The following is a 14796-nucleotide window of genomic DNA, read 5'->3' as shown; positions in this document are numbered from 1 at the left end:
CTGTTTGATACATTTGAAATGTTTCAGGTAAATTGCTTTATTTCTTATGCCTTTTGAAAGGGAGCCACAGTACAGAAATTGCTCGATTCCTCTTCAGATTTTTCATTATAGCAACCTAGGACTGTCTTATAAAGATGAAACTGTGGAATACTTTTCATTTAATTCCTTTTCTCTTGAGTCCCTTTGTGCAATAAGTGGTGTTTGTATTCTAACTGCAGGTAGGGATTAGAGGCCAAATAGTTTCTCTTACTTTGGAAAAGCTGAGTTCTTTCAGAGCAAGTGAGGGGAAATTTTTGCACAGAACACTTCTAGTAGTTCAAAGATTGACTGCTGTAAATGAATTCCATTCAGATCATGGAGCTGGGAGCTTGTTTGGCTTATTTTGGTATGTGTGGTTGTTTTGGTTTTATTTTTTGGCCTGGCTATTTGGTTTTTTGTTTGTTTGGTTTTTGATTGTTCTTTTTAAACCCTGCCCTCCTGGGAGCCACTCTGTTCATCTGGCTTTCAGAGCAGTGGTTTCCAGACTTTGGGAGAAGCAAGCTGCTGGAGCCCAGAAGTTTTCCTGTGAGCTGTTCCAGCCACATGGAAGCCAATTCCACAGGAGTCCTGCAGCCCCTTAGAGCATGGCCTGGGCAGTCTGTGTCCAGAGTGCTGGAGTCACCTCTTGGCATTGTTACTGCCAGCTCAAGGCAGCCAGGAGAAGGTAGTGAGGTTCTCAAGGCAGGTATTTGTTCATCATCTTTTTCATATTTTTAAACTTTCTTGTTTGCTTTGAAGAAGCAATTTTCTTGCTTTCTGTTTGAGTCTCTTGAGTGTCCTTTTTGCACCACTACAGTTTGGTAACTGCTTTGGAAAGTGTGGCATTTACTGCTTGCTTTAGAAATTTCTCAGTTATGTATTTTGATATGCTGCCCAATAGCTACAATAGCAAGGATCAATTTGGTGATTGAAGAGGTGATATTTATTATAGCACTTGAAATCACAGAATGTTTATTCATTATGATTTCTGGTAGGGACGATTTCTTAATTTTTTTTTTTTTGTGTGTGCTATTATCCATGTCAGGCTGGTATTTTAAACTAAGCACCAAAATAAACCTTTAGATATTGATTTATTTAAAATATTGCTACATTTTAAAATAATAATTGTTAAAAACTTTTGAAGAGATTATGGTTTGTTCCTCAGTAGATGTTCTGTAGTGAGTGCAGAGGGCCATGGCTCTGCTGGGCTGCCCTGAGGGCGTGTGACAGCTTTGGGTTCTGACACTGAGATGCAAAGCTAGACCTGGGCTGTGTGTTGAGCATGCAGTGGATATCCTTGATCTTGATGTAGGTTGACTGCTACAGCATGGATTTTGCTCATTTGCATTCTCTGACTTTATTCTTATCTCCTGCCACCTGATATTTTTGCTCAGTAAGTTCTTTTCCCAGTGTTTATGGCAGCTTCACTCATCCACTGGAATTCATGCACCCCCCCTTATATCTGCTTATAGTGTTGTATTTAAAAAGAAAAATGCCCTTTTAAAACTTTAATGAAGGCTTTGTTTCTGGAATGTCCACTTAGTCCAGCAGAAGAGGAGAAAGTTGTGTTGTTTTCTGCTTTCCCCCACTAAAAGCAAGACCCTGGATGTGAAAATTCATGGTATTCTCCAAGATGCTGCCAGCAGTGAGTGACTGACTCCCTTCAGGCTGCTGATGCTGCCCTTGGTGCAGCTCCCTGCTCATTCTGGGGTTGCAGTGGCGCTGCTGCACGGAGAGCTGTGCAGGGGCTGTAAAACCCTGGGTGCCAGCGATTTCCAGCGGGAGGCGGATGTGTGTGATAACTGTAACCAAGGCTTTGTATCACCATTACTCCTCCGCTGTGGTCTCCTTAACCTCAAAAGGAAACAAATGTTTCATAACCTGCTGCCGAGACTGCTTCAGTTTCTCCTCTGTGGCCGCCAGCTCCCAAAGCTAATGACAAACGTTATGGATAAGCTTTCAGACTTTGACTATGGCAGTGCTGTGAGTCATGACTGAGAGCTTAGTGAAGTTACAGCTCGCTGTGATCGTGGTTCAACAGAGGCGGTTCCTGCTGTAGTGGAATCGCTGTGCTTGTGCAGTCATTCTGTAGCTTTTGGCCACACGTGACTGCAAACGCGTGTTTGTGCTGAGCAATGTGTCCTGCAGCTTGGGGACAGAGCACTCTGCTCTGCTCCTCTCCTACAGCTGCATTTAAGTTATGCCAGAAGCCACCTGAACTTGACAATTTTTTTTCCCCTTTCTCATCAGTAGGAAAAAAATATGGCAAACTGAGATTCCTTCCTTGTAGATTTGAATTGTTGTGAATAGCAGAACAACAGAGCAATGTGTCTTGCTGTGACACTTGAGTCCCTATTATTAAACAGTCTGAATCCATCAGAAAAGCTTTTTTTTAATACAATAGGTTTTTTTAAAAAAATCAGCAATGCTCTTTTAATTCTGATTGCTTAATAGTGTGAGTATTTGAATATGATAATACTGATCTCATAGTCCATAACAAGCAGATTTTTTTTCATATATACTTTCTGTAGGGTCTGTCATATAGGGCAAGTTTATAGATGTGTTTTTCCCTTCTCTCTCCCTCTTTCCCCTGCAGCAATTGCCACAACCATTTTGCTTTCAGGCTTTCATCTCAGCACTTCAGTAACAGACTTAGTCAATGAGGAGAGAGAAGTGTGCACCTGCAGAGTCACTTATATATAATCCAGTAATTTGTTTGTGTAAGATGAGTGACATTTCTTATCAGCTTCCCAGACTCTGGTGTCACGCTCCAGTTTTGTTCCAGTGTTTAGACTTATTAAACATCTCAGAATTTAGACTTATTTCAGCATTCATGATATTTCAGTAACTAAGTGAAAGCTCTTTTTTGTGCACAAACTCACTAATATCTGAAATGTCTCTTCTTGGAAGTTGTCTTAGCCTCCAAACTCAGAGACCCCTGTAAACTCTTCAAGGTGTATTTTTCATTTGTAACACAGTGCCATGGGCAGAGAGAAAAAAGTATGTGATGTTTAATGTTTCAGAAGAAATTGTCAACACTATTTTTCATGTTGCCTTGCATTCCTTTTTGTAACAAAAGAATATCTACAGAGGTTTATATGTTGCATTTTGAGGAGGTGAAAAATAAATGCTTACAAAACAGTTTTTTAGTGTCTACAATTTTGCTATTGAAAGCTATATTCATTGAATACTGCAGTAATATATTTAAAGAGTTAAAAACATTTCCTAATCCTAAAGTCACTTTGTTGTGATACTTCCTTAATTTATATGGTTTATGTTAACTTTTAGTTGATTTGTAGACTGCATCTCAAATTTATTCAGGGCTGTCATTAAAACTGGGTATTCTGATGTGGGAATGGACAGATGACATGAGTGGAGTGATGCTGACACACTGGTTTAAGCTGCATTAAAGACAGCACTGTATTAAGTAGTATGTTTGGTAGGAAGGTTTTCCTGGCCAGTGTGGACAGGTATTTTTTCTTTTTCTTAATCCTGTAGTCTATAATTTGAATAAGTCTTTGGCATTGCCTCTGCTTGAGGCAAAGGAAAACATGTTTCTTAATTAAACCTTGGTATGATTTTCTTTCCTATGAGCTCTTGAAGACAAGAGAGAAAAACACAAATTACAGGTTTTCAATGCTCTACTAGAAAATGTATTTTGTTATACTGCTTGCTAGTACACCTGTTGAAGAGGGGTTGTGTATTGTTGGTGTAAAGGATTAGTTGACTTTTATTAGCAGCTAAAACATTTCCTTTGTTCACAGTAGCCAGAAACATTGATTGGTGTTATCTGGTTTCCATATCTGAAAGCTGTATCACAAACTTTGAGTCCATCTATGTCAGAAGAAGCAGCAGGGGCATTCATCATGGCTCATTTGTCTTATCACTAAACAGTATCTCAGAAGCTGTCTCTGTTTAAGTTGATTGCTGTTGCTGTGATCTCTAACTCATACTTTCAGAGAATGTAGAGCAGTATCTCATAGAAAGCTTTTTATTTTCTTAATAAAGATCAGTTCTTCCCCATGACATGGTGTCAATATTTAAATTCCCTCTTTAAAGATAATATCGGTTATGCTTTTAGTGAAGAACAGAACTATTCCTAAGGTGTTTGCTTCAGTTTGTTTCCAGATCCTAAGTTGCACTGATGATAACTTCAGGAAGAAAAATAATTTAAAAAAAGTTAGTATTAATTTAGTATCAACAATTGTTGCATTCTGAGAACATGCTGTATGCTTCTAGAATGCAGTGACCCAGAGGACAGCTTTCTGTTTAGACTAGCACGTGCTGTCAAAAGGTTAAAAAAGCAGGGGGGAAGGCAGGATGTTGAAATGAAATTGGAGGTCTTTCCTTCTCACACTTAATTTTTGTCATTTTTCCTGCTCTTTAAGTTGCAGGAGTTCAAATCTGTCCCCCCATAATTTTGTTGTAGTAAATCTTTACCTTGTTGTTCTGCTGCAGCGTTGCCAGTGCCGATTGCTGCTGAGGGGGCCCTGAGGCTCTGCCACACCCGAGCCAGTCTTCTGCAAACCTTTTTCTTACAGTCAAAACTTCAAATCATGCTTGATTTTGCTTTTGTTCTAAAGCTGAGAATTTAGGAAAGTGCATGTGTTAGTGCTGCAGTGTGTGTTTCACAGCACACCTTTTCACTGGTACCTCAGTGAGATCTGCTGCACCCTAATAGTGTCCAGAAGCCGTGGGTGAGCATTAAGTTGTGATCCAGCGTAGCCCTAATCCAGGAGTAAGTCTCTAACCTGAGCTGTTTCTGTCGTGCTGAGGGCAGAGGTTACTACTTGTGCGGATTTACTGCGAGAGTAAACAATCGCTATAGAAGTGCTGGGTGTGAAAGTATCTCCGTGTGTGCTGTGAATTGGAATGAGGCTGCAGAAGCGGGGTGTGCTCTGAGGAGAGGGAGCGCTCCGGAGCTCCTGCTGCACTTCTCCCGTGCCTTATCCTGCCTTCGGTGGGAGCTCGCTGGCTTTTCAAAGACTTGGAGACAATCACACAGCGATTCCTGTTGTCGCTTGTGTTTGTTTTTCCCAGGAGACACTCAGCTGCTGTCTGGTAGAAGGCAGTGTCGGGGCTAGCTGGCAGTTCTTGCAAACAGCTGGGCCCCCCGGTCTGTAGGCACCCCGGTCTGTGGGGATCCATCCCATCCCATCCCATCCGTGCGTGCCCGTGAGGAGCCGGAGCCGCCCGGAGCTCGGCAGGGCCATGGCGGGGCCAGCTCTGTCCAGGGTGCTGACGGGCAAGGGCACGGCCGGGCTGCTGTGCTGGGGCTGGGATCGTGCCCTGTCCCTTGGGAACGGTTTCCATCCTCTGGCACTGCTTGCCTGCATCCCCAGCAGTGCACATGGTCAGTAACTCGTGTTACTGACTGATATTGTGTGGAGCTTTTTGGTATAAAACTCCTCCTGGTTACACAAATCAGTGACCTTGAGGTTTTTGAGGGGTAGTGGAATATATAAGTTAATAGCATGACTTGTACAGCAATGAGAAACTCATCAGACCTTTTAAATTAGTGTCTTTTAAGCAGTGCTTGTCCTTGAGATGGTTGCAAGGGCTTATAGGTTTTACAGTTTGATGATACAAGCCAGTTTAGTTTATCCAAGAACAAACCCACTTTTCTGGAGTCATGCTGAAACTGTCCACTGACTTTTGGTGTGGAAGCACTGGAAGGAGATGTTGTTCAGTTGTTGGAGGAATCAGGAAGGTGCAATGCAACTTAGAAATAGTGGGGTTCCAGTTCATCAAGTTGTCTCATATCTCTTGGTTTAGTGGCATTTACATATGTAATGGTCACTGGAGCAAAACTTAATGGCAGTGATGGCTAGAAACTGGAAAATGTTATGTCTAAAATGTTCCTTAATCCTAAAAGATTTCCTTTCCAATTTTCTCCAAGTAAGATTTAAATCTTACCATTATATCTGATTAGAGGTTCAGTTTTTTTCTTACAAAAACAGTAACGCTGAAGAAGTCTTAAAGTAACTTGTTAGTTTAGAAAGTCTGCTATTAGAAACTTGAACTCATGTAAAAATTTCTTGCATTCTAAGAATGCAAGAGAAAGTAAATACAAAGTTCTTATTTAATGAGACTTGATTATGAGGTACTGATTGCAAGGCAATCTGGAAACTTAAAAGTTGATTTATGTTCTTTGTGTCTGTATTCCACATTAATGTGGACTTTTTTCTTCATCCATAAATATTCACCTATATGGGGATTTTTTTAAGACACATACCAGTACAACTTTTGAGCAATAACTTAAATAAATTCTGTTCTGTGCAAGTGTATACTATTCATCTGTCTCATAAACACTACCTGAGACAAAAAAGTTAACTTCTAATTATTAATTATGTGTTTACATACTTTTTTTCTGTCTTAGCTGGAGATACAGATGATCCTCCAAGAATTACTCAAAATCCTGTCATTAATGGGAATGTAGCGATGGCTGATGGACATAACAACACTGAGGAAGACATGGAAGATGGTAAGTAAATATTTGATAAACACATTGTTTGGCTTCATTAGTTTTATGATTTTGAGAGAAAGTAGTCCATCTCTTACCTGTGTCCTGTGATCTGCAGCTCATTAAAAAAATGAATCCCTCTGTAGTTATGGCTGCTGGTTTTCTGTGTAGGCATCCTTTTGACATAGCTGTACAATAAGATTAGACTTCTGAAGGCTTGGGATTTTTTTCTTGTGCTCTTTCTAGGTACTCATTTAAAAATTGCTGAAAGTGCTGCTGTCCATTGTTCTGTTTTGTGATACAGCCCTTTAAAGGTGCTGCAGCTGGGCTTTGCTGAATAGTAATTTTATCAGTTATGCAATTCCTTCAGGGTGTTTAGAATCCTTATCTGTCCTGCTCTCTTGTCAGGTGGCAGCTGTGATCTGGTTTTGTCTTTGTGTGGTAAGTCAGTGGTAACTATTCTGTTGATGAACATCTTTTGTTCTCAGTTCTGACACCTAATTTTACTTGCAAAAGCAAAAGAAATTATGTATTAATGTCCTGTTAATAAAAGGAACATGTGTTTTGGAAGTCCTTTTCTTGGTCCATTAAATGAAAATAAGGGTGTACAGTTTGTTGAGGATCAAATAATTATAACTCTGGGTATATTTAAAGAAAGGTAACAGGTTTCTAAATCTGTTATGTTTAGTGAGGAAAATGTGCAGTGATATTTCTTTTCATGGGAAAGGATATGGGCAGGGACTGCTCATTTTGAAGAATGAAGTAAAATTGTATTGGGAGAAGGGAAACATCATATGAGTGGGATTTGTTCCATATTTTGTGCTGTCTTGTGAGAGTACATTTAGGACTAGGCTTAAACTTTTAGTTAGATTTGTGCAAAAGTATTGAGTGATTTTTTTCAGAAAAACCAGAGTTTGAAGTTAAAGGTCAAAAAAGTGCTTATTTTAATGTGTTCAAGGAATGTAGAATACTATAGAAAATAGTAATGTTCCATGAAGAGAATAGGGTTTAAATTCAGAACAAAAGCATCTCATGCTTGAATCACCTCTGTATCATTGGCAGAGATAAAGTTTTCTATGATGAGAGTCTTGCAATTAAAGAAAAATGTAATCTGCTTAGCCTGTGAATTTTATTTTTGGGGTTACCTAATCTCATTCAGAGGGTTTTGATTTATTGCTCAGAGTCTGTTCTTATCAAAAGCTGTTCTAAAAGATGTTAAATGTCTGTCAGGCCCTGGTATTTAGAGGGTGGCAAGAGAAGGCTACATGGGTTGACACCAACTGGCTAGAACAGATCTGTTTGAGCTCTGTTCTTGGTAGGGATGTTTATATGTAGAATGCCTGGTAGTGTTTGCTGTTGATACAACCAGTGCATAACACATTGGTGAATTAGAAAAATCCATTAGTTGGTCTGTATATACTTGCACAAATTAGCCAAAATAGGGACTTAAACTGCAGAAATAGCTGAGGGCAAGCAATCAGATATTCACCTCTTCATTCAGAATAACATTGACCCATTAGCCAAATAACTGCTGTGAACCTGTTTGTATCAATTCCCAACTCTTTGACTCTCAGAACTGGGTATTAAAGGTGTTGCACTAGGGAGAAAAAGTATCTGAAGGCATTTGACAGAAGTTTGTGAGAGCTTCTCATGCCTTTATGGACTTCCAGCATGGTCAGGAGCTTGGGCCCACTCTGCAGTGGGACACCCTTCAGGCTTCAAGTGTGATTATTAAGCAATACTCTTAATAGTTCCTCATTATATTTGAATAAGGAGTGTCTGGCTACATGTTGGTGCTGCTACAGCTGTGCATTGACACAGATAGAGAAAAGTGTTATTGCAAAATGTTAAGAGTTGCAAAAACATTCCTGAAGACTTACATCATGTAAGTGGATGGTGCCTCTTTTCCAAGTCTTGTAAATCAGATTAATTGCTTGCTGTTGCATTATTTACACATCAGTGCAATTGTTCTCTTGCTGTTTGTGCTCTTGCTAACCTGGTTTGCAGTATGATGTGCATGGGTAATGGACAGCTCAGAGATTACAAAGACAGGGAAAAGGGCAGATATGGGCTTCTCTGATAAATACGCAGTTTTCCTTTCAAGGGGCATCAATCTGAGCTGATACAGAATGGATGAGGAGAATTTAGATACCTCTTCAGTGAAATTAATGAGTTTAATGGTTCCTGTGAGAGAGGTGAACAGTAAGATGAAAGGTTGATGCTTCCAGCTGGATCATAAAAATCGGCTTTCTGGTGATTTTCTGAGTTCAAGAAACTTTTGAGCTGGTTTTGTTCTTCCAGCTTAGCACATAAAGAAATGACTGATAAGATTGGGGGGAAAAAAAGTGCAGCTCTCATCCCCTTTGCTAGGCAACAGGCTGCAGGCATTGTGAGGCACAGGGAATGGGAGCAGCAGTGCACCTGCAGCAGGACTTTCAGATAAGGCTGTGTTCTCTCAAGGCTGTGACCAGTACCTGTTGCTGCTCTGTGGGAAGTCTTAGCAATTAAAAAAAAAAAAAACAACTGAAGGACTGTGCTGTGCTTTGTGTGGAGAAGGACTTAAATGAGCCAGACTTTAAAAGCTGGAATAGCAGCCTCTGCAAATAAAGTAAAAAATATTAAAAACAAGGCTCTGATCAAAACTTGTTTGCAAGTGCATGAGTATTCAAAGCAACACATAGAGTAAATTCTCTTAGAAGTTAAAGTTCAAACAGAAGGTCCCTAGCTGAACATAAACTCACAGCTTTGCCATTACCTCCTGAAGTCTCATTTCTGTGAGGAATTGCAGAGGCAAGAAGGCTTTCAGAAGCATCAGTCTTAGCCATATGCTGGTATTGCATGCTGTATTTGGATCATTATTAAAATATTCATAGAATATTCAGCCAGTTTCTCCATTAATAATTCAGGTTCAGAATATTTTAATAACTCCAGTGCACTTTCAAGGTAGCAACATTTACTAAGAGAATAAAGAAATCTGCTTTTCCCCAAAGTATCAACATTTAAATATGTGTTTCAGCCTTAAAATGGATCCTGTTCAGTATTTGGATCTCTGATTTGAAGGATCTTTCTTCTGTGAAGATGCTGAATGTGACATTCATCACATCAATGAAAAAATGTTTCCCATGTAGCAAAGACAGTCCATTGCATGTAATTTGTCCAAGTATTGTCAGCTGGATCAATCCTTTTGACTTTGTGTTCAATTTGTAGTTCTGGGATTTATAAAAGTCTCACTTGCCAGTCACCACTAAATTATCCTGCTGCCTGTTGCAGTCTTTAACTGGCATCTGGAGGACATGTTCATGGTGGCAAAAAAGGCTTTATCTATTGGTGTAATTTTCACGTTTGCTATGTAAACTTCTTTTTCTAATAAAATTCATCCTTTAATCCATTATAGTTCCTAAGAAAAAATAGGCTTACTGACAGGAAAGGAATGTTGTTATTTTTAAAGAAACTTCTATTTTAGGGTAGACCTGTGTTACAAGGCTGCATTTTTATGGAGCAGTTACTACTGCTTGCTCAAATATTTTACAGAGAAGAGTTCCCATTCCCTGGTGAGCTCTCATGCACAGGCTTTCCTGAAAAGAAACCAAGAAATACAGGCAAACTTTCTCTGAAGCATCTGCAGATGCTGCGTGGGCTGCATTTTTTAGCTGACACTGTAGCAGCACTGCTGCATCCTTGTGCTGAAGTGCTTTGAAAGCTGCATCAAAGGAGGCAGAAAGCAAACTTGGCTCGTTTTTTGGAAGCTCAGGCTGAGCCCAGAAGCACTGATATCATGATTGTGAGTAGGGAGGTGGCCTCAAGTTGGTTTGAGATACACGTGTGATACAAGACTGATTTTAAAATAAGTGTGTTACAGGTTTGTTTCATCCTGGCTGCAAATCAAGTTAGAGCTCCTCTGTCTGCAGCCTGTCAGGTTCTTGGGTGTAGAGGATCAGCTCTTCACTCTGTCAACGGGCAGTGAGTAGAGAAACTGGGAAGAGAGCATTTTATAAGTAGGTGACAGACTGTAGTTAGCTGCACTTCCAGGCAGGGAAAAAGGAGAAAGTAATCCTTTGAACTCTCATGTTACTGAGGAAGCTGACAGCACAGGGCAACACCAAGGTCTTTGCAGGAGTGGAGGGGACAGGAAGCAGATTTGGGCTGTAGTACCTCCAAGAGATAATTGGAGTGCTTAGGGCTGTCAGACCATACACAAAAAATATTCTGTGTTGCAGTTCAGGAGTAGGACAACTGCATGAAAACTGCTTCACAAGGGAGAAGAATGAAATCTCTCCTAGCTCCCTAGCAGTTGTGGCTAAAACTTGGTAATTTTCTGTATGAAATGTATAATCTTTACCCTGTTGCATGTTGTAATCAAGAGTGTTCCATTTTTAAATTAAGGTAGCAATCAGGACTCACCTGTGTTTTGGAAAAATGATTCAGTGCTGTGTCTGGTGCTGTGCCAAGCTGAGTAAACCTCTGCTGTCCCTGTATGGCAGGGACACCTTTGTTGTACTGTGTGCCTTGTCACAGCTCCCACTCTGACTTCTGCCTCAGTGGTGTTGTCCCTCAGTGCTGTTTGATTTCAGTGTCACTGCATGTGTGACACACCTTTGGTTGTGCAGTGAGAGCAGCAGGGTGACCATGGGTGTGCTCATCCAACCTCCTTAGAGCCAGGAGGATTCCCTGTTACACCAGTGTCAGACTGGAACCAGGGAGTGACACTGTCTTGTGCATCCCTGGCCTGTCAAGTTGTTGGGATAAGTTGCAGGTTTTTTCTCTGAGTGCAATATGAGGCGTGTCACAGTAAAGAGAGCCTGGCCTTGTGCCTTGCTGAATCTGTCACAGTCTCCAGCACCCTGTTATAGCTGTGTACTACAGAAGCAGAACAGATTGTGGTAGGTGAAGAACTGGGTATGTGGGAAGAAGGCAAAATTACTTAAATTGTGTGTGTCAAAATAAGCTCTTTGAAAAAAAATAGTCTCATTTAACTTAGTGCTAGACCACTAAAAATCTCTAAAGTCATTGCATAGCACAAAGAAAACAGGACCCTACTCTTGAGCTGATTTTCAGCAAACTGATACGATTTTACAGAAATCCAACAACCATCCTCTGGCATTCATCTGTTTTAAATCTACTATTGCAAGCCAAAAGCAACTAAATGGTGACATGATATAAACAGGGCATTTGAACAGATTGTGAAACTCTATTGTGCATATGGGTTCACACAGAGAAGTGACTTAAACTGGGCTGTGGAGATGCTACACAACAAGAAGAGTTAGAGTGGGCTGTGATTTTGTTGTAGAGCATTTGATGTCTCTGTCTTACTGCACCTGCTGCTTTAAAAGAAGCTGCAGTGGTAACAAATCCAAAGAAGCATTGGAGGAAATAGTGTACAAAAGGAATGTGTCTTGCAGTGCCGTGTTTGCCTGAATGGAGTTGCAGTGTTTTTCAAAATGAAAAAATTGAGATGTCAGTAATTAAGTCCTGTGGGATGGGGATGTTTTTGTTGCTGCCAATATTCCACTACATGAAACATGCTCATGTTCCATGATGTTGGTCATTTTGGAGTGAGGAAGGTGAGGTGTTTGAAGCCACGCTGTGTGTGTGTGTTACAGATACAAGCTGGCGATCAGAAGCAACGTTTCAGTTTACAGTGGAACGCTTCAACAGGTTGAGTGAGTCAGTGCTCAGCCCGCCGTGCTTCGTTCGGAATTTGCCGTGGAAGATCATGGTGATGCCTCGGCTCTACCCCGACAGACCTCACCAAAAGAGTGTAGGATTCTTCCTTCAGTGCAATGCTGAGTCTGATTCCACGTAAGAGCCTTTCAATTATTGTACAGCTCCTCCCTTGATACTGGTTAATCTATTGCAAGAAATACAAACTAACCCTTGCTTTCTGTAAGAGGAAAGAATTGCAAGGGTTTAAGTGCCCTTTATCCCCCACCTTTCTGAATCTCAAAGCATGAGAATAATCTCCTCTTTAGGATGAGCTAAAATCAGCTTGAGTGACTAGAAGTTTGTGGTAGAATTTAGATATATGCTTGCTGAAGGAGAAACCCTTGACTGACAGTTTTCTTGGCATGGAAAAAGTTCTGGGTTTATTTCAAATGAAAATGGAGTTTCTCTATCCATGCCAAGCTATAAATGCTGCCTTGTGAAGCATGTGAGCAGGTAACTGCTACCAGTGCAGGCAGAGCAGGGCATGAGTGCTCTCCTTAAGTGGAGTCCATCACTCATCCATAAAGATCTGAACATGTGTGTGTTCTTGGGGTCCTGCATGCTGATCAACACTGACTACCTTTGACCACTTTTGGAAATAACAGAAAAATTTAAAAAGATAAATACAAATTTCTGGAGCATTCCTGTAGCTTACTCAGGAAGAGTGCAGACCTCTCAGGTGTCCTTTCCAATAGGGTAACTCCATTCTGGCCCTGAATCTCACAAAGCTTGTTGTTTACTCTGAATAATAAATTCACTTCTTCATAATTTTTAGAATTTAGAGATGAGTGCTCAGGGCAGAATGTAAAGAAAAAGTTGTAAGTGTATTCACAAGTCACAGGCCATGTGATTCACATCCAAGCATTTATAGAAAAAGGGTGATCTTCAGAAGTACCAACCAAGGTGCCGCTGGTGGAGCTGAGCAAGCAGTGCCAGTGCATGAGGCAGTGCCAGGACCTGGTCTGAGCTGTGTCCACACTGATTGCCTTGCACAAGTGGTGGTTTTGAACACAGTGGTCATGAAGTGCTGCTGGGACAATTAGTGTAGGGGAGTTTATCCTGTGGGAGGGAGGGTAGAACTCCTCATCCTTTGCTTCCCAAAGGCTGAGACCTCCCTGTCTGTGGACACCAAGAGCACTTGGAGCTGCCCATCCCTGTGCAGTGAGGCAGATCAGAGCTAACTCACCTGGGGGAGCCCTCAGCTTCTTAAACAACCTGCAAGTCCCTGACACTTTCTTGTCAACACTGTTGCCATAAGAAAATCTCCATTCCAGCTTCATAATGTGGCTTCAGAAAGCCCCAGAGGTTCATGCCCTCAATAACAATTAACATCTAATAAGAAAAAAAAATCAGATGTGTGAAAGTAATGAACCAAAAATTCCTAACAAAAAAAATTATGTAACTTGCTATAAAAAGCTTGGTTTTGAAAGAGTTTCAAGTGTTTCTTCTGTATTTATAGGTCATGGTCCTGTCATGCACAAGCAGTTCTCAAGATAATAAACTACAAGGATGATGAAAAATCATTCAGTCGTCGTATTAGTCACTTGTTCTTTCACAAGGAGAATGACTGGGGCTTTTCTAACTTCATGGCCTGGAGTGTAAGTAATTGGACATGTATTAATCTATTGCTAGGTAGGAGCAGTTTTGTACCTGTGCTCCTGCATACTGAGATGCTGATAGCAAAGGGTTTTTTTCCCCAAGCTGATGGGTTTTTTTCTATCATTGCTGATTTCTTTTCAATTTCTTACTCTGTTAATTTGAGTTTTTAAAGAGTGCTTTTACTTATGTTGTAATTTAAATATTCCCTTATTACTATTTTCTGCCTGACTGCTTGTGTTTGGTTATCACTAAGTGATAGTCACTGACATTCTGAAGCAGCATAAATTTGCTTGCATTTCCTTGTGTTCTTTCTGTGTATGTACATGTATGTTTAATGCCCTGATAGTACTACTAAGGTTTCTCTTGAATTGTGAGAGCTTTCTAAGCATTTGCAAAAGTTTTGGAATATTGTCCAGAAGAAGCAGAACATTTGATTACCAACTCTTACATCATTGAAAAACCAAAAAACTACTGCAAAATCTTAAAAGGCAGAAACAAGTTTCCTGTACTGAGACACTAAAAAAGAATTAAAATCTAGTAAGTGGAAAAACAACTGCTTTGGTGTTCTTCAGTTTTTCTTCTTCAGTTTATTACTACTGATAACTCAGGCTTGCAAATTAGAAAGTGGCGTCTAACAGGATGCTTTACTGCAGCCATGTTGCATGTTCCACTTTTCATGTTCCTGTGTCATTGGTGTTTTACAGGAAGTTACTGATCCTGAAAAAGGCTTTATAGAAGAGGACAAAGTTACTTTTGAAGTCTATGTTCAAGCAGATGCTCCACACGGAGTAGCGTAAGTATCTTTGATTAAAAACAAAGCAGTGTTAAAAATTCTTATATTCTGTGTAATTCTAATATTTTTATGTTGTTTGTGATCATTCAAGTGTTCTGTGTTATTGTCATTTGTAGCTCCCATCAGACATTGTCACTTTGTCACTACTGGTTGATGAATTCTCACATGGCAATTTTTTCATAGTCACAGAGATTTTGTATAGCTTAAATTTTTGTTTGCA

The 14796-nt window shown here is 40.3% G+C and overlaps 1 protein-coding gene across 2 annotated transcripts in view; it reads left to right on the top strand.

Moving 5' to 3' along the window:
* Positions 1-14796, top strand: part of USP7 (ubiquitin specific peptidase 7) — a 70839-nt gene that overhangs the window by 24159 nt on the left and 31884 nt on the right. Inside the window, exons 2-5 of one of the 2 annotated variants that reach the window (XM_064725694.1) lie at positions 6398-6502; positions 12082-12280; positions 13644-13782; positions 14488-14576. In XM_064725694.1, the coding sequence (XP_064581764.1) occupies positions 6398-6502; positions 12082-12280; positions 13644-13782; positions 14488-14576 (532 nt within the window). Of the gene's footprint in view, positions 1-6397; positions 6503-6904; positions 6923-12081; positions 12281-13643; positions 13783-14487; positions 14577-14796 lie in introns of those variants that run through there. The other variant, XM_064725695.1, reaches the window with a different exon arrangement.

The sequence above is a fragment of the Zonotrichia leucophrys genome, chromosome 14 (genome assembly GCF_028769735.1).
Source record: "Zonotrichia leucophrys gambelii isolate GWCS_2022_RI chromosome 14, RI_Zleu_2.0, whole genome shotgun sequence".
In the NCBI taxonomy this organism is placed as follows: Eukaryota; Metazoa; Chordata; class Aves; order Passeriformes; family Passerellidae; genus Zonotrichia; species Zonotrichia leucophrys.
This window is presented reverse-complemented; position numbering and strand designations above follow the sequence as displayed.